The 24,720-nt window shown below is 38.7% G+C and overlaps 1 protein-coding gene across 1 annotated transcript in view; it reads right to left on the bottom strand.

The window, feature by feature from the left end:
- LOC128559005 (leucine-rich repeat serine/threonine-protein kinase 1-like) overlaps positions 1-14,198 on the bottom strand; it is a 39,930-nt gene extending 25,732 nt beyond the window's left edge. Inside the window, exon 1 of the mRNA XM_053549675.1 lies at positions 13,337-14,198. Within this exon, the coding sequence (XP_053405650.1) occupies positions 13,337-13,555 (219 nt within the window). The 5' untranslated portion in view covers positions 13,556-14,198. The remainder of the gene's footprint in view (positions 1-13,336) is intronic.
- Positions 14,199-24,720: the final 10,522 nt, after the last annotated feature.

Genomic DNA, 24,720 nt, shown 5'->3' with positions numbered 1-24,720 from the left:
TAAGGGGCCATAACTCTGGAACCCATGAAGAAATCTGGCCAGTTCAAGAAAGGAACCAAGATCTTTTGGTGATACAAGTTGTGTGCAAGTGTGGTTAAAATCGAATCATAAATGAAGCTGCTATTGTGCAGACAAGGTCAAAATAGCTAATTTTGGCCCTTTTAGGGGCCATAACTCTGGAACCCATAATGGGATCTGGCCAGTTCAAGAAAGGAACTGAGATCTTATGGTGATACAAGTTGTGTGCCAGTTTGGTAAAAATCAAATCATAAATAAAGCTGCTATTGTGCAGACAAGGTCAAAATAGCTAATTTTGGCCCTTTCAGGGGCCATAACTCTGGAACCCATAATGGAATCTCGCCAGTTCAAGAAAGGAACCAAGATCTCATGGTGATACAAGTTGTAGGCGAGTTTGGTAAAAATCAAATCATAAATGAAGCTGCTATTGTGCAGACAAGGTCAAAATAGCTAATTTTGGCCCTTTCAGGGGCCATAACTCTGGAACCCATGATGGGATCTGGCCAGTTCAAGAAAGGAACCGAGATCTTATGGTGATATAAGTTGTGTGCAAGTTTGGTTAAAATAAAATCATAAATGAAACCTCTATCGTGCAGACAAGAAATTGTGGACGGACGACGGACGGACAACGGACGACGGAAGAAGGGCGATCACAAAAGCTCACCCTGTCACTATGTGACAGGTGAGCTAAGAACTCATTAAAACTGTGCAGTTTCCCCCTAAAATTGACTCTACATCCAGAAATCCCCTTTGACCCAGTACCATTCTTTTCCCCTGAAATGACAGGCCTATTAGCCTCTTCTCCACTTAGCAAAAAGAACAAGAGGACCATGATGGTCCTGAATCGCTCACCTATCTCCACATGACCCAGTGTTCAACTGAGTATGACATCGTTATTTCTATTATTTGACATAGTGACCTAGTTTTTGAGCACATGTGACCTAGATATCATCAAGATAAAAAATTCTGACCAATTTTCATGAAGATCCATTGAAAAATATGGCCTCTAGAGAGGTCAAAAGGTTTTTCTATTAATTGACCTAATGACCTAGTTTTTGAAGGCACGTGACCCACTTTTAAACTTGACCTAGATATCATCAAGGTGAACATTCTCAACAATTTTCATGAAGATCTCGTGAAAAATATGGCCTCTAGAGAGGTCACAAGGTTTTTCTATTTTTCGACCTACTGACCTAGTTTTTGACCGCACATGACCCAGTTACGAACCTGACCTAGATATCATCAAGCTGAACATTCTCACCAATTTTCATGAAGATCCATTGAGAAATATGGCCTCTAGAGAGGTCACAAGGTTTTTTCTATTTTTAGACCTATTGACCTAGTTTTTGACCCCACGTGACCAAGTTTCGAACCTGACTTAGATATCATCAAGATGAACATTCTGACCAATATTCATGAAGATCTCATGAAAAATATGGCCTCTAGAGAGGTTACAAGGTTTTTCTATTTTTAGATCTACTGACCTAGTTTTTAACCCCACATGACCCAGTTTCGAACTTGACCTAGATATCTTCAAGGTAAACATTCTGACCAATATTCATGAAGATCCATTGAAAAATATCGCCATCCAGAGAGGTCACAAGGTTTTTCTATTTTTAGACCTACTGACCTAGTTTTTGACCGCACATGACCCAGTTTCGAACTTGACCTAGATATCATCAAGGTGAACATTCTGACCAATTTTCATGAAGATCCATTGAGAAATATGGCCACTAGAGAGGTCACAAGGTTTTTCTATTTTTAGATCTACTGACCTAGTTTTTGACCCCACATGACCCAGTTTCGAACTTGACCTAGATATCATCAAGGTGAACATTCTGACCAATATTCATGAAGATCTCATGAAAAATATGGCCTCTAGAGAGGTCACAAGGTTTTTCTATTTTTAGATCTACTGACCTAGTTTTTAACCCCACGTGACCCAGTTTCGAACCTGACCTAGATATCATCAAGATGAACATTCTGACCAATTTTCAATGAAGATGCATTGAGAAATATGGCCTCTAGAGAGGTCACAAGGTTTTTCTATTTTTAGACCTAATGACCTAGTTTTTGACCCTACGTGACCCAGTTTCGAACTTGACCTAGATATCATCAAGATAAACATTCTGACCAATATTCATGAAGATCTCATGAAAAATATGGCCTCTAGAGAGGTCACAAGGTTTTTCTATTTTTAGACCTACTGACCTAGTTTTTGACCCCACGTGACCCAGTTTCGAACTTGACCTAGATATCATCAAGGTGAACATTCTGACCAATTTTCATAAAGATCTTGTGAAATATATGGCCTCTAGAGAGGTCACAAGGTTTTTCTATTTTTAGACCTACTGACCTAGTTTTTGATGGCACGTGACCCAGTTTCGAACTTGACCTAGATATCATCAAGATGAACATTCTGACCAACTTTCATAAAGATCCCATGAAAAATGTGACCTCTAGAGTGGTCACAAGCAAAAGTTTACGGACGCACGGACGCACGGACGCACTGACGCACGGACGGACGACGGACGACGGACACCGCGCGATCACAAAAGCTCACCTTGTCACTTTGTGACAGGTGAGCTAAAAACTAGAATGTGTCTGTAGGACACAGGGTGTGCCCCCCACTGGTACATTTTTTTCACAAATAAGGGGAAATCATTCAAATGTTTGCAGTCTTAATGGTGTATAGCCTCAAAAAAAAATTATGAAATGGATTCATTATTCTATACCATATACTTTTTGAGCTATGAGCATCACAAACAAAAAATCCACTATTTTGGCTATTTCAAGGGCCATAACTCTGTAATAAACACTAAAATTCTCAAGAAGAATGCCAAGTGTGCAAGGTCACATTATGATAAAGACTCAAGCAAGGTTTCATGAATTTACATTAAACACTTTTTGAGTGAGGCACATAATTAGGTGAAAATGTGCATTTTCTGACTATTTCAGGGGCCATAACTCTGGAAATAGGCGGACCCAGATGAAAAATAGGAGGTGCGCAAGTTCATATCATGATAAAGATCCATGCAAGGTTTCATAAATTTATATCTAATACTTTTTGCGCTAGGTATGTCACAAGGTGAAAATGTGCATTTTTGACTATTTCAGGGGCCATAACTCTAGAAATAGGGGGCGGACCCAGACGAAAAATAAGAGGTGCACAAGTTCATATCCTGATTAAGACTCATGCAAGGTTTCATGAATCTATATCAAATACTTTTTGAGCTAGGTGTGTCACAAGGTGAAAATGTGCATTTTTGACTATTTCAGGGGCCATAACTCTAAAATTAGGGGGCGGAGCCAGACGAAAAATAGAAAGTGCGCAAGTTCATATCATGATAAAGACTCATACAAGGTTTCATTAATTTATATCAAATACTTTTTGAACTAGGCATGTCACAAACTTCGGACGGACGCACGGACGGAAGGATGCATGGACAAGAGCAAATCTATATGCCCCCACCACTCATGGGTGGGTGGAGAGTGGGGGGGGGGGGGGGGGGGGGGGGGGGGGGGGGGCGCACAAAAACAGTACAAAGACTTTTTATTTCCAGCTTTTGTGGCCCATGTGCAGCCAAGACAGAATCATTGAACACCTTCCAATAACAGTCATCCAAGAAACATCAATGCCAAGTTTCAATAACTTCCACTGAATGATTTCAGAGGAAAATGCTACTCAAATAAAATATTTATACAAGAACAATGGAGAACAGACTGGTAAATGTAGTCAACATAAAATGAATTAAATTTGCTTTTATGTTATCATACATCAAGCATGATTATCTGATAAAACAAAGTTTAGACAAGATAATTACAAAATTAACAAACCGACAGCAACTATTAAATACTTCCCAATCAGGAAGTTGAGAAAATAGTTTTATTTAAAAATAGGTCACTGAACATAGATCTGTTAATCAAAACAACCCAAAGTTGTTTTTTAAGTGTACAAGTTCTGATATATTACTTCAAAATATACTTTGTTTGTTATTAGTGTGGGAGTGGGGGAGACCTCCATGGCCGAGTTGTTAAGGTCACTGACAGTGACTTCAAATCTCTTGCCCCTGATTGATGTGGGTTCAAGCCTCAAATGGGGCATTGAATGCTTCATGTGCAGAAGCCATCCAGCTGGCTTGTAAATGGAAGGTTGGTGGTTCTACCCAGGTCTCAGCCCTCTTGTGATGAAACAATGCACATAGGGGCACCTGGGTTCTTCCTCCACCATTAAAGCTGGAAAGTCGCCATATACTGAGAAATCATTTAATTTCGTCCGCACGAAATTTCGTGCTTTTGGCCAAAACGGCTGTTTCCTGTGAATGTAAATTCGTGTATTTTCGATTTTTCAAAAAAATTATAATTTCCACAGTAAAAGATATAATATTAATAATATCTGTCAAGTGTTTACGTATCAGATAGAAATATCCAAGGGCATCTGCGCATTCGGCGGTAATGAGGCTTGCGGAATTACCACCCATGCGCAGGTGATAAAGATACATTTTAAGTTTCAAGACTTTATCATATATTGCATTAAAGTAATATCCTGAAAGCGAAGATTGCAAAAAAAAGTTTAAGTACAAAAGGGGCATAATTCTGTCAAAAATACAATTAGAGTTATGGGGTATGTAACCACACATGCAGATGATGATTATAAACAATTATTTTTAATTTCAAGTCATTATTTTTTAAAGTACCAAAGATGTCTATAAATAAAGCTTTCGAAAAAATTTAACATGAAAATAATTCCTAGTATAACTCCTTTGTGACCTTGACCTTGGGTATAATGGGCCCAGTCCCTGTATATACTATGTTTGTATGCCGGACAATGTTTACGAGAACTTACAGTAAGATATGAGCAAAAGTAACAAAGTTATGACAGAAAAACAAAGGTTGCCGAAAAACTTTAACCTTAAAAATAACCTAAGTAAAAGACCTTGGTGACCTTGACCTTGGGTATAATGGGTTCAGCCCCTACGTATACTTTGTTTGCATACTGGACCATGTTTTTGTGAAGTTACAGTAAGATATAAGATATATGATAAAGATATGACAGAAAAACAAAGGTTGCCAAAAAACTTTTACCTTAAAAATAACCTAAGTATAACAGCTTGGTGACCTTATTATACTTTTTCACTGGATGAAACTGCATGCACACAACTTTATTGCGGGGATAAAACTTATACCAATAAAACTTATACCCATTTCACTGGTTCTCCCTTCTGAACATATGAGGTAAATATTGAAGTATTATCTTTTTACTTTAATAACAAGATAATAACAAGATAAACTGTTGTAAGCAAACAAAATCATCAAGGCTGATAACGCAAATCAAACAATAAATATGTCCTTCAATATCAGTGGTATTCTTAATTACTTCCGCTTCTAATCAGCATTTATATATCACATATCAAATCATTTAATTCAGTGGGAACGAAATGCCAATTTTGTGGCTTTGACCAAAACTATATATATCCATACTATGAACTGATGAAATTGTGAGTTAGTCTCTGAGTTATAGTATCATACTGGTGCTAAAGGGTTATTTATCATATTCAACAATAAACAAGAGATGTCACCTCAGACGACCTTGAACATCATATGAAAGATAAACCAACACCCTTAATGACTTTGAACCGAACTTTTAAACACAATCAACTTTAATTCCGAAAGTTAAAAAATTTCATGAAAGTGATTTTGAAAGCCATTCAACTGATTTTAACAAACTGACCAGATAGCCTCGATCAAGGTACAATATAGTATTAAGGTATTAGGCCCCTAATAGTAATGTTTAAACAAGAGCACCGCCTTGCGGGTGCTGACGCTCATCTGATTTTTTTTGTGTAATAGAAATATTGTCCTACCCATGATTTTCTAAGTCTAAAAAGGGCCATCATTCTTGCAAAAAGCAGGATAGAGTTATGTTTCTTGATGTACAGTGTCCACTTATGATGGTGAAAAACTGTTGCAAGTTTTAAAGCAATAGCTTTGATAGTTTATGAGAAAAGTTGACTTAAACATAATACTCAACCAAGAAAATGATTTTCTAAGTCCAAAAGGGGCAATAATTATTGCAAAAAGCAGGATGGAGTTATGTTGCTTGCTGTACAGGGTCAGCTTATGATGGTGAACAAGTGTTGCAAGTTTCAAAGCAATAGCTTTGATAGTTTAAGAGAAAAACTTGACCTAAACATAAAACTTAACCAAGAAATCTGATATTTTCTAAGTCCAAAAGGGGCCATAAATCTTGCAAAAAGCAGGACAGAGTTATGTTTCTTGCTATACAGGGTCAACTTATGATGGTGAACAAGTGTTGCAAGTTTTAAAGCAATAGCTTTGATAGTTTAGGATAAAAGCTGACCTAAACATAAAACTTAACCAAGACAAGAGGGCCATGATGGCCCTATATCGCTCACCTGTTATCATTGCACTTAAGGACAAGTCTTCAAGGTCAAAAGATCATAATAGAAATCAATCAAAAGAATTATGAGAAAATATAGTTGAAATTTTCTTTAAGTAACTTTAAAAACAAGATTTGAAAACTTTTTGTAGAGGTCCACTAGGCAATGCTACATGTCAAATATCTAAGCTCTTCTGGTTTATTTTTAGAAAATTTTGAAGATTTTTCTATGTACAATCAAGTAACCCCATGGGGCAGGGTCAATTTGACCCCAGGGGTCATGATTTGAATAAACTTTGTAAAAGTCTAATAGGCAATGCTACATGTCAAATATCTAAGATCTAGGCCTTCTGGTTTATTTTTACAATTTTTTTTTAAGATTTTCCTATGTAAAATCAAGTGACCCCTAGGGCGGAGTCAATTTTGACCCCGGGGGACAAGGTTTGAACAAATTTTGTAGAGGTCCACTAGGCAATGCTACATGTCAAATATCTAGTCTCTACGCCTTCTAGTTTATTTTTAGAAAATTTTTGAAGATTTTCCTATGTAAAATCAAGTGACCTCTGGGGCGGGGTCAATTTTGACCCAGGGGGTCATGATATGAAAAATTTTGTAGAGGTCCACTAGGTAATGCTACATGTGAAATATCTAAGCTCTAGCCCTTCTGGTTTGTTTTTAGAAAACTTTTGAAGATTTTCCGTTGTAAAGTCAAGTGACCCTAGGGCGGGGTCAATTTTGACCCCCGGGTCATAATTTGAACAACTTTAGTAGAGGTCAACTAGGCAATGCTACATGTCAAATATCTAAGCTCTAGGGCTTCTGGTTTTTGAGAAGAAGATTTTTTAAATATTTTCTTATGTAAAATCAAGTGACCCCTGGGGCGGGGTCAATTTTGACCCCGGGGGCCATGATTTGAACAAATTTTGTAGAGGTCCACTAGGCAATGCTACATGTGAAATATCTAAGCTTTAGGCCTTCTGGTTTATTTTTAGAAATTTTTTTGAAGATTTTTCCTATGTAAAATCAAGTGCCCCCTGGGGCAGAGTCAATTTTGACCCGGGGTCATGATTTGAACAATTTTAGTAGAGGTCTACTAGGCAATGCTACATGTCAAATATCTAAGCTCTAAGGCTTCTGGTTTTTGAGAAGAAGATTTTTTAAGATTTTCTTATGTAAAATCAAGTGACCCCTGGGGCGGGGTCAATTTTGACCCCGGGGTCATGATTTGAACAAACTTGGTAGAGGTCCACTAGGCAATGCTTCACACCAAATATCTAAGCTCTAGGTCTTCTGGTTTTTGAGAAGAAGATTTTTAAAGTTTTTCCTTTCGGTTGCCATGGCAACCAGTGTTCTGCATAGAATTCAATTCTTTGAACAATTTTGAAAGGGGGCCATCCAAGGAACATCCCTGTGAAGTTTCATCAAAAATTGGCCTGTTGGTTTAGGAGGAGATGTTGTTTTAAAGGAAAGTGTGGACGGGACGACGGACGGACGGACGGACGGACGGACAGACGGACGGACGACGGACGGACGGACGGACGGACGCGGACGGTGAGCGATCACAATACCTCACCCTGAGCACTTTGTGCTCAGGTGAGCTAAAAACTGATTTTCTAAGTCCAAAAGGGGCAATAAATCTTGCAAAAAGCAAGATGGAGTTATGTTTCTTGATGTACAGGGTCTGCTTATGATGGTGAACAAGTATTCCAAGTTTCAAAGCAATAGCTTTGATAGTTTAGGAGAAAAGTTGACCTAAACATAAAACTTAACCAAGAAATCTGATATTTTCTAAGTACATAAGGGGCCATAAATCTTGCAAAAAGCAAGATGGAGTTATGTTTCTTGCTATACAGGGTCAGCTTATGATGGTGAACAAGTATTCCAAGTTTCAAAGCAGTAGCTTTGATAGTTTAGGAGAAAAGCCGACCTAAACATAAAACTTAACCAGGCAACGCCGACGCAGACGCCGACGCCGACACCGACGCCGACGCCGACAACCGCTCAAGTGATGACAATAACTCATCATTTTTTTTCAAAAAATCAGATGAGCTAAAAATGGCATTTGCTTGGTATATTCTTAAAGTTGACCGTGCTTCGCACTTTATTGCAACTTTTTAAAAACTTTTACCGTGCCGTTTTTTTTATAAATTTTGTGTTATTTATGGTATTTTCTTAAGCTCAAGTAGAGACAAATTTCAAAGTGGCGGCCTTTATCCAAAACGTTCGCAGAGAATTCATATTACCATTTTTTTTTATGAAAGAGTCACCAAACTATTGGTAAACAATTATAAAACTAAAAATTAAAGTGTCTGTATCATTTTTCCTAGGGTGCCCCAAGAAAACGGATTTAATGAAACGGAATTCTGTCTCCAACATTGAAAAATTAAGGTCGAATCCTGTGGGTCTATTTTGAATTTGCTCACTTCATTCAAATATAACTGTGGGGCAGAAGTAAAACCTACCTACATTTCTTCCACAATATGTAATCTAAAGAATGAAGGCAAAATAGAGAACTTTTACTGCACGTAACTCAGTATTTTTAAAGATGTCTAACTCTACCCCTTCTATTTCAGAGGTAAATTCACTTTGAACCGCAAAAAATCGCTTATCAAATGAGTATCTTCCACTTCTGTACAATAAATCAATAACAAGTCTTGAAAGAAGCAAAAACTTACTAGAAAAAAAGAAAAATGAGGAAAACAAGGAGCTGCGTTCAGTAAACGCTTGATGCCCCCAGTGACATCCTTGTCGATATAAAGCAACCAAAGTCCAAAACAAGGTCAAGGTCAAACTGAGGTCAGGTGATGTTTGAAGATTAGGAATGGTCACAGGTTACATCTGTATTAGTATCAATTCATTCTTGTAAGCGGTATTGATGCTAGACGAAACGGTCCCATTTGGTTAACCAAGAGATGGCCCATATAAAGCAACCTAAGTCCAAAATGAGGTCAAGGTCAAGGTCAGACTGTAACTGAAGCAAAATAATACATGTCTTTTTCAGTTATCACTTTTCTTAAAGTAGTAGACCTAATTCTTTTAAAACAGCTGCAGCATTTTCAGGTTGCTGCGGGAAGTAAAGTGCTCTGAATGAGCTACTTTACATCTGAAAAATGCCTACCGGGGTAATTGCCTACGGAAAATGCGCAAGGCGTAAAAAAAATTTGTTTGTTTCCGGTATCCCGACCTACGCCAAATTTTTGGCCTGACCCTAAATGTTTTTATGGCCTTGGAGAATAATTTTTTCAACTTTTTGACAAAAAGTTGCCAAACTGCACTTTTTATGCTTTAAACATGGTCAGTGATGTTAGAAATAAACTTCCTGATGCTCAAAAGGCATAACCCCCTTATTTGTATTCATTTTTTGACACAAAAATAATTTCTGAAAAGTCTCCCTTAATAAAAAAAAAATCCAAAAAAAAAATTTTTTCCAACCCACCTACCCTAATTTTTTTGAGCATGGAAACAAAGAATTTTTTTTTAGGCCTAATCACACAGACATTGCCAACTGTCATTATGGGCCCCGCTACCTTAATGAAAACAATTCCAAATGCTGAAAGAACACAGTATATATATATATTTGATTGTGAGAAAATGATTCCTACATCTCCAACTAAAATCACTGTTTTCTTTTGCTCTAGTAAAAGATAAAACTAGCAATGTTTTTTTGGAATTGGGTTACAGACCTGTACATAAAAACAAGAGGACCATGATGGTCCTGAATCGCTCACCTCTTCCCACATGACCCAGTTTTGAGTATGACGTTGTTTTTTCTATTATTTGACATAGTGACCTAGATTTTGAGCTCATGTGACCCAGTTTTGAATTTGACCTAGATATTATCAAGATAAAAATTCTGACCAATTTTCAAGAAGATCCATTGAAAAATATGGTCTCTAGAGAGGTCACAAGGTTTTTCTATTATTTGACCTATTGACCTAGTTTTCGAAGGTACGTGACCCTGTTTTGAATTTTACCTAGATATCATCAAGGTGAACACTCTCACTAATTTTCATGAAGATCTCATGAAAAATATGGCCTCTAGAGAGGTCACAAGGTTTTTCTCTTTTTATACCTACTGGCCTAGTTTTTGACCGCACGTGACCCAGTTTCGAAACTGACCTAGATATCATCAAGATGAACATTCAGATCAATTTTCATGAAGATACATTGAAAAATATGGCCTCTAGAGAGGTCAAAAGATTTTAATAATTTTAGACCTACTGACCTAGTTTTTGACCGCAGTTAACCCAGTTTCAAACTTGACCTAGATATCATCAAGATGAACATTCAGACCAACTTTCATACAAATCACATGAAAAGTATGGCCTCTAGAGAGGTCACAAGGTTTCTTTATTATTTGACCTACTGACCTAGTTTTTTAAGGCACGTGACCCAGTTTCAAACTTGACCTAGATATCATCAAGGTGAACATTCTGACCAATTTTTATGGAGATCCATTCACAAGTATGGCCTCTAGAGAAGTCACAAGGTTTTTCTATTTTTAGATCTACTGACCTAGTTTTTGACCGCACATGACCCTGTTTCGAACTTGACCTAGATATCATCAAGATGAACATTCAGACCAATTTTCATACAGATCCCATGAAAAATATGGCCTTTAGAGAGGTCACAAGGTTTTTCTATTATTTGACCTACTGACGTAGTTTTTGATGGCATGTGACCCACTTTCGAAACTGACCTAGATATCATCAAGATGAACATTAAGACCAACTTTCATACAGATCCCATGAAAAATATGGCCTCTAGCGAGGCCACAAGGTTTTTCTATTATTTGACCTACTGACCTACTTTTTGAGGGCACGTGACCCACTTTCGAACTTGACCTAGATATCATCAAGGTGAACATTCTGACCAATTTTCATGAAGATCTCATGAAATATATGGCCTCTAGAGAGGTCACAAGGTTTTTCTATTTTTAGACCTACTGACCTAGTTTTTGATCGCACATGACCCAGTTTCAAACTTGACCTAGATATCATCAAGATGAACATTCAGACCAACTTTCATACAGATCCCATGAAAAATGTGGCCTTTAGAGAGGTATTTTTCTATTACTTGACCTACTGACCTAGTTTTTGATGGCACGTGACCCAGTTTCGAACTTGATCTAGATATCATCAAGATAAACGTTCTGACCAATTTTCATGAAGATCTTGTGAAATATATGGCCTCTTGAGAGGTCACAAGGTTTTTCTATTTTTAGACCTACTGACCTAGTTTTTGAAGGCACGTGACCCAGTTTCGAATTTGACCTAGATATAATCAAGATGAACGTTCTGACTAATTTTCATGAAGATCTTGTGAAATATATGGCCTCTAGAGAGGTCACAACGTTTTTCTATTTTTAGACCTACTGACCTAGTTTTTGAAGGCACGTGACCCAGTTCTGACCAACTTTCATAAAGATCCCATGAAAAATGTGACCTCTAGAGTGGTCACAAGCAAAAGTTTACGGACGGACGCACGCACGGACGGACGACGGACACCGTGCGATCACAAAAGCTCACCTTGTCACTTTGTTACAGGTGAGCTAAAAATCGGAACAAGAGCTGTCTCCATAGGATGACACATGCCCCCGATGCCACTTTAAATGAATAGTTATGGCCGATGTTCGAGTTTAGGACCTTTGACCTACGGAGCTGGGTCTTGCGCGCGACACGTCGTCTTACTGTGTCACACATTTATGCTAGTTATTTTAAAATCCATGCATGAATGACAAAGATATGGACCGGACACGCCCATCAATGCACTATCATGAAAAAAGACCTTTAACATCTAAGTGTGACCTTGACCTTTGAGCTACGGACCTGGGTCTTGCGCATGACACGTCGTCTTACTGTGGTACACATTCATGCCAAGTTATTTGAAAATCCATCCATCGATGACAAAGATATGGACCGGACACGCCCATCAATGCACTATCCCTTAATGTCTAAGTGTGACCTTGACCTTTGAGATACGGACCTGGGTCTTGCACGCGACAAGTCGTCTTACTGTGGTACACATTCACGCCAAGTTATTTGAAAATCCATTCATCGATGACAAAGATATGGACCGGACACGCCCATCAATGCACTATCCCTTAATGTCTAAGTGTGACCTTGACCTTTGACCTACGGAGCTGGGTCTTGCGCGCGACACGTCGTCTTACTGTGGTACACATTCATGCCAAGTTATTTGAAAATCCATCCATTGATGACAAAGATATGGACCGGACACGCCCATCAATGCAATAACCTTTAATGTCTAAGTGTGACCTTGACCTTTGAGCTACGGACCTGGGTCTTGCGCGCGACACGTAGTCTTACTGTGGTACACATTCATGCCAAGTTATTTGAAAATCCATCCATAGATGACAAAGATATGGACCGGACACGAAAAATGCGGACAGACCGACAGACTGACAGACCGACAGACAGACGGTTCCAGACTGACAGACCGACAGACAGACGGTTCAAAAACTATATGCCTCCCTTTGGGGGCATAATAAAATCAATTTGACTGCTCACTAGTCAAAAATGTCTGTGACTGCGTGGAACTATTTTCTACTATAAAAATAAACAAAATATCAAAGAATTTATAAAGCCCCGTAAAAAATTTCAACTTTGATAATTTGCCGAAACAATTATTTTAAAATGTTGCCTGTTTTCTAGAAATCTGCAGAAATATGACACACAACAGACAGTGACTCAAAACATTAAACTGTAAGTCAATGTAAATCTATATGTAGGTCTTTAACCAAATGGAGCATCTTCATAATCTTTGCACTGTGGTACAAATATAATCACCACCAATCTTTTTGAGGAGTAACCGTATTGAATAATACATGTACACAAATGCCTAATAAAGACTTTCCATAAAATGTAAAGGCAAGAATACCCCAAAATAATACTTTACCTGTGTGTCTATGTTACTAATGTCTATATCATTATCTATCAGAAACTGCAACACGTCTGTATAGCCTTTCCGACAAGACGCTATAACAAGCGGTGCACATTCTTCACGAAGTCTCTCAATGGCGCCTGGAATATTCGGAAGTCGCTGCAACATGGACAGGATCCCATCCTTATTCTCTTCATTGATGAAGGTCAAAAGGTCATCATACCATTCAGCCATGATGGACTCTGTGACAGATCTTATCAAATGTACTTTTCTCTAGAAATGAACATAATTTACTCGAGCTACAGTACCTTCTACCCCAGCATGAGCCTTCATAATGATTTGTACTTTTATCAATTAATAACAGTATATGTATGCAAATCACATATCTGAACACAAAATACACAGGTTCTACCGTTCCTGTGCTCTAAATACCAGAAGCTATCACTAATATTTGAACACATCTATTGTAAAACAACTGCAAGCATTTTGTTTCTGTCTATGTCAGAACGATGTTCCTCAAAATATTTACACTTCTCTTACGAAGTGTTCGAAATGTAATTCAAAAATCACTTGTAAACATCAAATACCTGAAAACGACTGTAGCTCATGCGCTTCGGGTAGTTATCAAGATATCAGATTGTTTTGATCACATGATTGTTTGCACTTTTTAATACCTTTAACTTGAGCAATCTAGTTAACAGCATCTATATGTACTCTGGCTCATTGTCATAAAACATTAGGTGCTTGAACACATCCACTCAACAGGAATCTGTTTTGTTATGTCTTAACTCTCCAGCAGGACTTGGTCATCAAACGCAGTTACTGTTCTGTCTGATCAACCAGCATGTCATGAAAGTTTCCTACGAAATAGAAAAAAATGCATAAAGGTGGTGGACTGGTAATTGCAGTTGGTAAATTTCATACCATTAAGTAGTCTGGTATGGTTTATCAGCATTCTTCCATCAATAATGTTAAGCTTGTAGAGCACCTGACTTTCCATCCAAACCGGACTATGCTAAAATCTCATAACAGGTAATCGAACAAAAATTTTTGACACTCCCATTAAGAAACTACAACCTCCTTCACTGATAAAGATATATTTACATTGAAATTTAGGGTGTTTAAGTTAGCTCTGGACAGCATTTTTAAAAGTATTGAAATACTGAAACAAGACATTGTCCTCTGTATGTTAACTTTGACTGAAAGCTATTATCATAATTATATCATTAAGAATCTAACAAATACTGTAAAATTGTTTAATTTCATTCGTATGAAATTTCATGGTTTTTGTCAAAAACAGCTATGTCATCTATAGGAATATGAGTTCCTTGATTGCTATACTATCATCAAAATGCAACGTTTTAATTATAATAGCATGTATACCGTATTTTCCCGAATAGACGCCCCCGGGGGCGTTACATTTTCCAAAGAGGGGGCGTTCATTTGAGGTAAAAAAATAAAAAATTAAAATTTTTACAAAACTTAAAAACATCGTTCAAACCAACTGTAAAGTGTTTCTGTGTTGTTTAATTCCCCCAAAACGTAATTATTTGGCATCTAATTTAATGCAGTTTGTCTTAAAATTATGCATTTAAATACGGTACCTCATGTATTACGTGACACGCTCGCCACATTACACATTACGTCATCATACCCAAACAGCTGTGTACTCCGATAATATTTTCCTTAGTACATGCGGGTACTGCAATACACAATGTCAGTGGTTTGACACGCTGTTTATGTGCCGGCTTTTAAATTAAAAGTTATTAGAACTGCCGAAGAAAAGGTTAACACTTTGCCGCAAATTTGTTTAAAGTCGACAGGAAGCTTGTGCTCGGGTGGTGCAAAAACAAATCAAAAATGGATTTACCGTTTAATTTTCTATTTGATGATTGGATACGTACCGTACTTAGTATAAACGTTTTGGATTTACGGTACATGTACTGTTTAAAAGTGTGTTTAATTCTTAATACATTGGATACTTACTGTAAATTACTTATTATGTGGACTTATAAAAATGAGGTAGGTGATTTTTTTTCGTTCTTGTTGACTTTTTTTCCCCTCCAAAACGGGTGGGGGGCGTTAATTAGAGGGGGGGCCTTAATTCGGGAAAATACGGTATGCTCCTATGTGTTTCTCAGATCTTAAAATTTTGTTCAAAACCTAATACTATTATCAAACAATCAAATTCTTAACATTTTATCCAACATTTTTAATGGTACTGGGTATATTTTAAGAAAATTCATAAGTAATTCAGGGTTTTTTTTCGGCGTTGTTAAGTTTTACAGAGCTAATGTAACTATACGCTGCATTCCATATAGAAATCGCATTAAAGCATGTTTTAATGTCCGGCTGCTGTTGGTTTCTGTTTGCCCCTCTCTACCACTGACGGATATGTCTTTGAAGTGTATGGTAGATCTCCATTTGAGGGGTCACATGCGATTCGGTTCACTGGTAGGCCAGGGTGACGCTATCAATCTGGAGAAATTAAGATTTACAGCAGTCATGTTACTATACGCTGCATTCCCTATAGAATCGCATTACAGCCTGTTTTAAATGTCGGGACTGCTGTGGCTTTTCTGTTTGCCCTCTCTACCACTGAAGATATGTCTTTGAAGTGTATGGTTGATCTACATTTTGAGGGGTCACACTGCCGATTCGGTTCACTGGTCAGGCCCCGGGTGCGCTAACAATCTGGAGAAAAATTTTAAAAAGATTTACAGAGCTAATGTTACTAATACGCTGCATTCCATATAGAAATCGCTTTACACGCATGTTTTTAAAGTCCGGCTTGCTGTGGCTGTCTGCTTGCCCTCTTACCACTGAAGAAATGTCTTTGAAGTGTATGGTCTGATCTAACATTGTGAGAGTCACACTGCGATTCGGTTCACTGGTAGGCCAGGGTGAAACGTATCAATTGGAGAAAATTTAAGATTTACAGAGTAATGTTCCTATTCGATGCATCTCCATATAGAAATTTTTTTTTCGGCATTACACGCATGTTTTAATGTCCGCTGTGTGGCTTTTCTGTTTGCCCTCTCTACCACTGAAAGAGATGTCTTTGGATGTGTATGGTTGATCTAATTTGAGGGGTCACTCTGCCGATTCGGTTCACTGGTTCAGGCAGGGTGGCGCTATCAATCTGGAGAATTTAGATTTACAGAGCTAATGTTATCTACGCTGCATTCCATATAGGAAATCGCATTACAAGCATGTTTTAATGTCCGGCTGCTGTGGCTTTTCTGTTTGCCCTCTCTACCATTGAAGATATGTCTTTGAAGTGTATGGTTGATCTACATTTTGAGGGGTACACTGCCGTTTCGGTTACATGGTCAGGCGGTCGGTGACGCTATCATCTGGAGAAAATGTAAGATTTACTGAGTAATGTTACTATACGCTGCGTTCCTTATAGAAAATCGCATTACAAGGCAGTTTTAATGTCGGCTGCTGGGGCTTTTCTGTTTGCCCCTCTCTACCCACTGAAGATAGTATGTCTTTGAAGTGTATGGTCTGATTACATTTTGAGGGGTCACACTGCGATTCGGTCATGGTCAGCCAGGGTGACGTATCAATCTGGAGAAAAAATTAAAAGATTACAGAGTAATGTTACTATACGCTGCATTCATATAGAATCGATTCAGATGTTTTAATGTTCGGTGCTGTGGGCTTTTCTGTTTGCCTCCTCCTACCATGAAGCTATGTTCTTTGAAGTGTTGGGTGTTCTACATTTTGAGGGGTCACACTGCCGATTCGGTTCATGGTCAGGTGGGTGCGTATAATCTGTGGAAAATTTAAGATTTACAGAGTATGTTACTATACGTGGGCATCTCCATATAGAAATCGCATTACAAGCATTTTTAATGTCGGCTTGCTGTGGCTTTTCTGTTTGCCCCTCTCTACCACTGAAGATATGTCTTTGAAGTATGGTCTGATCTACATTTTGAGGGGTCCACTGACGATTCGGTTTCACTGGTCAGGCCAGGGTGAGCTATCAATCTGGAGAAGGAAAATTTCAGATTTACAGCGCTAATGTTACTATACGCTGCATTCCTATAGAAATCGCATTCCAAGCATGTTTAAGGTCCGGCTGCTGTGGCCTTTTGTTTGCCCTCTCTACATGAAGATTGTCTTTGAAGTGTATGGTTCTGATCTAATTTTGAGGGGTCACACTGCCGATTCGGTTCATGTAAGGCCAGGGGGACGCTATCATTTGGAGAAACTTTAAAGATTTACAGAGCTAATGTTACTATACGCTGCATTCCATATAGAAATCGCATTAAAGCATGTTTTAATGTCCGGCTGCTGTGGCTTTTCTGTTTGCCCTCTCTACCACTGAAGATATGTCTTTGAAGTGTATGGTCTGATTACATTTTGGAGGGTCACACTGGCGATTCGGTTCACTGGTCAGGCCAGGGTGACGCTATCAATCTGGAGAAATTAAGATTTAAGAGCTAGATACTATCGCTGCATTCCATATAGAAATCGGCATTAAAAGCATGTTTTAATGTCCGTCTGCTGTGGTTTTCTGTTTGCCCCTTTACATGAAGATATGTCTTTGAATGTGTATGGGTACTGATCTACATTTGAGGGGTACACTGCCGATTCGGTTCATGGTCAGCCAGGGTGACGTATCCATCTGGAGAAAATTTAAAGATTTACGAGCTGATGTTACTATACGCTGCATTCCATATAGAAATCGCATTACAAGCATTGTTTTTAATGTCCGGCTTGCTGTTGGCTTTTCTGTTTGCTTTACCCTGAATGATTCGTATGTCTTGAAGTGTATGGTTGATCTACATTTTGAGGGGTCACACTGCGATTCGGTTCACTGGTCAGGCCAGGGTTGACGCTTCAATTGGTGAAAATAGAAATTTAAGATTTACAGGCTAATGATACTATACGCTGCATTTCATATAGAAATCGATTACAAGAAGTTTTAATTCCGGCTGCTGTGGCCTTTTTGATTTGCCCTCTCTACCACTGAAGATATTGTTCTTTGACGCTGTATGGTTGCTTCATTTTGATAGGGTCACACTGCGATTCGGTTTCACTGGTCAGGAGGGTGACGCTCTCAATTGGAGAAAATTTACGATTTACAGAGCTACTGTTACTATACGCCTGATTCCATATAGAAATCGCATTACAAGCATGTTTAATGTCCGGGCTGCTGTGGCTTTTATGTTTTGCTCTCTACCACTGACGATATGTCTTTGAGTGTATGGTCTGATCACATTTTGAGGGGTCACTGGCAAGGTTACTGTTCCGGCAGGGTGGACGCTATCAATCTGGAGAATTTAAGGATTTACAGAGACTAATGTTACTATACGCGATTCATATAGGACCAATCGCATTACAAGAGTTTAATGTCGGCTGCTGTGGCTTTCTGTTTGCCTCTTCTTACGAAGATATGTCCTTTGAGTGTATGAGGCTGATCTACATTTGAGGGGTCACACTGCGATTTCGTTACTGGTCAGGCCAGGGTGACGCTATCAATTGGAGAAATTTAAGATTTACAGAGTAATGTTACTATACGTTGCATTCCATATTAGAAATCGCATTACACGCATGTTTTAATGTCGGCTGCTGTGGATTTTCTGTTTGCCCTCTCTACCACTGAAGTATGTCTTTGAAGTGTTGGTCTGATCTAGACATTTTGAGGGGTCACATGCCGATTCGGTTCATGGTCAGGCAGGGTGACGCTATCAATCTGGAGGAAAATTTAAGATTAAGAGCTATGTTACTATACGCTGCATTCCCATATGAATGCATACAAGCATGTTTTAATGTCGGTGCTGTGGTTTGCTTGATTTGCCCCTCTCTACTACTGAAGATATGTTTTGAAGTGTATGGTCTGACTCTACATTTTGAGGGGTCACCACTGCCGATTCGGTTCACTGTCAGGCCAGGGTGACGCTATCAATCTGGAGAAAATTTAAGATTTACAGAGCTAATGTTACTATACGCTGCATTCCATATAGAAATCGCATTACAAGCATGTTTTATTGTCGGCTGCTGTGGCTTTCTGTTTGCCCTCTTACCACTGGAAAGTATGACTTTGAGTGTTGGTCTGAATCTACATTTTGAGGGGTCACACAGCGATTCGGTTCACTGGTCGGAGGGTGACGCTATTCAATTGGAGAAAATTTAAGATGTACAGAGTATGTTCTATACGCTGCAATTCATATAGAAAGCGCATTATTTACAGATGTTTTACTGTCGGTGCTGTGGTTTTCTGGTTTGCCCCTCTCTACCACTGAGCGTATGTCTTTGAAGTGTTGGTCTGATCTACATTTTGAGGGGGCACATGCGATTCGGTTCATGGTCAGGCCCAGGGTGGACGCTATCAATCTGGAGAAAATTTAAGATTTACAGAGCTAATGTTACTATACGTGCATTCCAATATAGAAATCGCATTACAAGCATGTTTTAATGTCCGGCTGCTGTGGCTTTTCTGTTTGCCCCTCTCTACCACTGAAGATATGTCTTTGAAGTGTATGGTACTGATCTTACATTTTGAGGGGTCACTGCCCGATTCGGTTCACTGGTAGGCAGGGTGACGCTATAATCTGGAGAAATTTAAGATTTACAGGAGTGTCATTTACTATACGCTGCATTCCAGATAGAAATCGCATTACAAGCTTGTTTAATTGTTCGGTGCTGTGGCTTTTCTGTTTGCCCCTCCTATCATGAAGATATGTCTTTGAAGTGTATGGTCTGTTTACATATTGAGGGTCACACTGGCCGATGCGGTTCACTGGTCAGGCCAGGGTGATGACGCTAGCAATCTGGAGATAATTTAAGATTTACAGAGCTAATGTACTATGACGCTGCGTTCCATATAGAAATCGCATTACAAAGCAGGTTTAATGACTGGCTGCTGTGGCTTTTGTTTGCCCTCTTACCACTGAAGATATGTCTTTGAAGGTATGGTTGTCTACATTTTGAGGGGTCACATGCGATTCGGTTCACTGGTCAGGCAGGTGACGCTATCAATCTGGAGAAACTTTAAGAAATTACAGAGCTAATGTTACTATACGCTGCATTCATATAGAAATCGCAATACAAGATGTTTTTAATGTCCGGCTGCTGTTGCTTTTCTGTTTGCCCTCTTACCACTGAGAATGTCTTGACGTGTATGGTCTGATCTACATTTTGAGGGGTCACATGCCGATTGCGGTTCAGGTCGGCAGGTAGCGTTTCAATCTGGAGAAAAATTAAGCATTCCAGGAGGAACTGTTCATACGCTGCATTCCATTAGAAATCGCATTACAAGCCTGTTTTTAATGTCGGCTGCTGAGGCTTTTTTAGTTTGCCCTCACAACATGCGCTTGTCTTTGCAGTGTATGGTCTGATTACATTTTGAGGGGTCACATGCGAATCGGTTCATGGTTCAGGCCAGGGTGACGCTATCAATCAGGCGACCAATTTATAAGATTTACAGAGCTAATGTTACTCTACGCTGCATACATATAGAAATCGCCTTACAAGCATGTTTTAATGTCCGGCTGCTGTGGCTTTTCTGTGTTGCCCTCTCTACACTGACCATATGTTTTGATGTGTATGGTTGTGATCTACATTTTGAGGGGTCACACTGCCGATTCGTGTTCCACTGGTCAGGCAGGGTGACGCTATCAATCTGGACGAAAATTTACGATTTACAGAGCTACTGTTACTATACGCTGCATTCATATAGAAAATCGCATTTCAAGAATGTTTTCCATGTCCGGTGCTGTGGCTTTTGTGTTTGCCCTCTCTACCACTGAAGATATGTCTTTGACGTGTATGGTCTGATTCTACATTTTGAGGGGGTCACACTGCGAGTCGGTTCATGTCAGGCCAGGGATGACGCTATCAATCTGGAGAAAATTTAAAGATTTACAGCGCTAATGTTACTATCGCTGCATTCCTTCTATAGAAATCGCATTACAAGATGTTTTATGTCAGCTGCTGTGGTTTCTGTTTGCCTTCTACATGAAGATATGTCTTGAGTGTTGGTTGATCTACATTTAGTGGGGTTCACTGCGCTCCGAGTTCCCTGGTCAGGCCAGGGTGACGTATCCATCTGGAGAACATTTAAGATATACAGAGCTCAATGTTTCCTATACGCTGCATTCTAATAGAAATCGCATTCCGCTGTTTTCAGACGGTGCTGTGGCTTTTCTGTTTGCCCTTTACCACTGAAGATATGTCTTTGAAGTGTCTGTTCTGATCTACATTTTGAGGGGTCATACTGCCGATTCGGTTCATGGTAGGCAGGGTTGACGCTATCAATTGGAGAAATTTACGATTTTAGAGCTAAATGTTTTACTATACGCTGCATTCCATAAAGAATCGCATTACAAGCATGTTTAAGGTGGTGCTGTGGCTTTTTGTTTGCCCCTTTCTACCACTGAAGATAATGTCTTTTGAAGGGTGTAGGTTGATTTGATTTTGAGGGGTCACACTGCCGATTCGGTTCAATGGTCAGGCGGGTGACGCTTATCAATCTGGAGAAAATTAAGATTTACAGAGCTAATGTTACTATCGAGATTCATATAGAAATCGATACAAGCATGTTTTAAATGTCGACTGCTGTGGCTTTTTGTTTGCGCTTCTACCACTGAGGATGTCTTTGAAGTGTATGGTCTGGATATAATTTTGAGGGGTCACATGGATTCGGTTCTTGGTCAGCGCAGGGTGACGCTATCCTTGGAAGAAACAATTTAAGATTTACAGAGTCAAGTCATCGTGCATTCCATATGGAATGCAGTTACAGCATGTGTTAATGTCCGGCTGCTGTGGCTTTCGTTTGCCCTCCTCTACATGAAGATATGGTCTTTGAAGTGTATGGTCTGATTACATTTAGAGGGGGTCAGACTGCCGAATTCGGTTCACTGGTCAGGCCAGGGTGACGAATCCATGGAGAAAATTTAAGATTACAGAGCTAATGTTATATTACGCTGCATTATATAGAAATCGCATTACAAGGCATGTTTTATGTCCGGCTGCTGTGGCTTTTCTGTTTGACAACCATGAAGATATGTCTATGAAGTGTTGGTTGATTACATTTTGAATGGGGTCCCACTGCGATTCGGTTCATGGTCTGGCCAGGGTGACGCTATCAATTGGAGAAATTTAAGATTTACGAGCTAAGTATATACGCTGCCTTACATCTCGAAATCGCATTATAAGATGTTTTAATGTCGGATGCTGTTTATATTAAGGCTTTTCTGTTTGCCCCTTCTACCTGCAGATATGTCTTTGAAGTGTTATGGTTGATTCTACATTTTGAGGGGTACACTGCGATTCGGTTACTTGGTAGGCCAGGGTGCCGTACAATCTGGAGAAAATTTAAGATTTAAGCGCTACTGTTAATATTACGCTGCATTTCCTATAGAAATCGCATTACAAGCATGTTTTACTGTCCGGCTAGCTGTGGGCTTTTCTGTTTGCCCACTTACCACTGAAGGATATGTCTTTGAGTTGTAAGTGTGGCTAATGTTATATACGCTATAAATGTCCAAACTAGTTAAGTTATCCTGTTACCTTTCTTTCAGCTTTACACAGTGAGGGATGTTGTATATAGTGTTCTGTTGCTATACAGCATTATAAAGCTTTTTTTTTAAAGAAACATGTTGGTTCGTGTTGAAAAAATTGTCACAGTTTTAAATTTTTGCGTCAACCATTTTTGTCAATTCATTCATCATGTCTCTGGTACTGAATTAATAGAATTATAGGGGTCTATACTGCGTTTTTACACATTAAGGACTGTGTCTCAATATGTTTAAATTGTAAGTACTTTAATATAATTGCTATATTATATTGGTATAATACGTACCTTATACCGTGTCAGAACAATGTTCTCTTTTTTCTCCTAGTATCATGTGCGTGGAACTATGTTGTCAAGGTTCCAATTTCACTGGTTGCAGTTCAAGTGGTTTATGTATTTGTCTGCATTAAAAGATAGCACGAGTAGGCGATTCACTGGGTTAAATTTGGTAGTGAATTGATTAAAACACTGTGAACCGGATCAATATTAAGCTGTCTACCTTTGGATCTGGAGTTGTAGGTTCACGCTTTCTGGGGTCGCGACAACCTTAATCTTACCTTTTTTTCTAGAAAGTGGACTGAACAACGTGTGAATCTTCTCACAGCTAGAGTGTTGAAATCACTAGATAAAAACCGGGAGACCATTTGAAATACAGTAGGAAATCATTATACTTCAAAATCTAAAATAAAATACTTTGGTGATGACATATGTCATCATTCTATTTACCTAGACTCATTTTATTTTATATAATATTTTTTATTTATTTGTTTTTATTTTTTATTTATTTGTTAGTGAGGGAGGGAACGCTAATATATGAAACCGCTAGCCTAATGCTATTTAGTGAGAGATACGCAACGAGATATTAGGAATTAATATATACTGGAAACCGTCCTTGAAATTGAAAGCATGGTGTTTCAGTAAAAATAGACGAGTTATCTGACAATTTGAATTACGCAAGTCAAAATAGCGACTGAGAAGGCTACACAAGACACATTAGTTGACTTGGTGAATAAATAGGGATCATCACCTGCATGGTCGATCATACAAATGAGTTTCCAGTTAGTTCGGTCACAATTGTGGTCTTTGTTAGGATTGAAAATGGTTCCAATGTTCAGGCCCTTATGGACATGAATTGACATAGATGACTAAAACCCATAGTTATTTCACAGGTACTGCGGGCCACCCTGTGGAGTGCGAAATAGCGTTTTCGAGCGTTTTGAAAAGGCAAAAGTCACCTTGCTGGCACGCCCCTTCAGGATGGCCTTACTCGGGCGTCGGGCGTCCATCTACAAGCATGGGGGCAACAGATTTTTTTTACTGTTGTGGGACTGGAACCTGATATCAGAAAATGTTTTAAAACTGATAAAATAAATTCAAATTCACTATTTTAGCTGAAATTTTGATATAATGTTATTTATACCATATCACACATCATACGTAAATACAAGCAAAAACTCTTCAGTATTTACCATGAAAATGGACATTTAAATGAAATGACTTATCACTAAGTTTTTAACCATACAGTTACTGCATTCCGCCTTTTAATTTTCGTCACACAGGTGCAAATGTAAATGTAAGGTAGGATTATTTTTTGGGTAATTGATTGAACTCTAGTACTATGTCTACGGTCTGGCCCGACTTTAACGCATCCTCACTCATTTGGTTTCTAGTCATACATTATTTTTATTCTTTTTACGTTCTATTATAATGATAAATAACTACTTGAATATAAAGGCATGTAAAATGCATATACGCCTTATGTATAAATTTAGTGCCCGGGACACATACGAAACTATTAAAATATTTTTCAATTCCACTTTCTAATTGGAATTCCCTACTTTCGTTTTAGTGAAAGATAATTATAAGGGGA

The sequence above is a fragment of the Mercenaria mercenaria genome, chromosome 8, assembly GCF_021730395.1.
Source record: "Mercenaria mercenaria strain notata chromosome 8, MADL_Memer_1, whole genome shotgun sequence".
Lineage (NCBI taxonomy): Eukaryota > Metazoa > Mollusca > Bivalvia > Venerida > Veneridae > Mercenaria > Mercenaria mercenaria.
The sequence above is the reverse complement of the archived record's forward strand: the minus strand, read 5'-3'. Positions and strand labels throughout refer to the sequence as shown.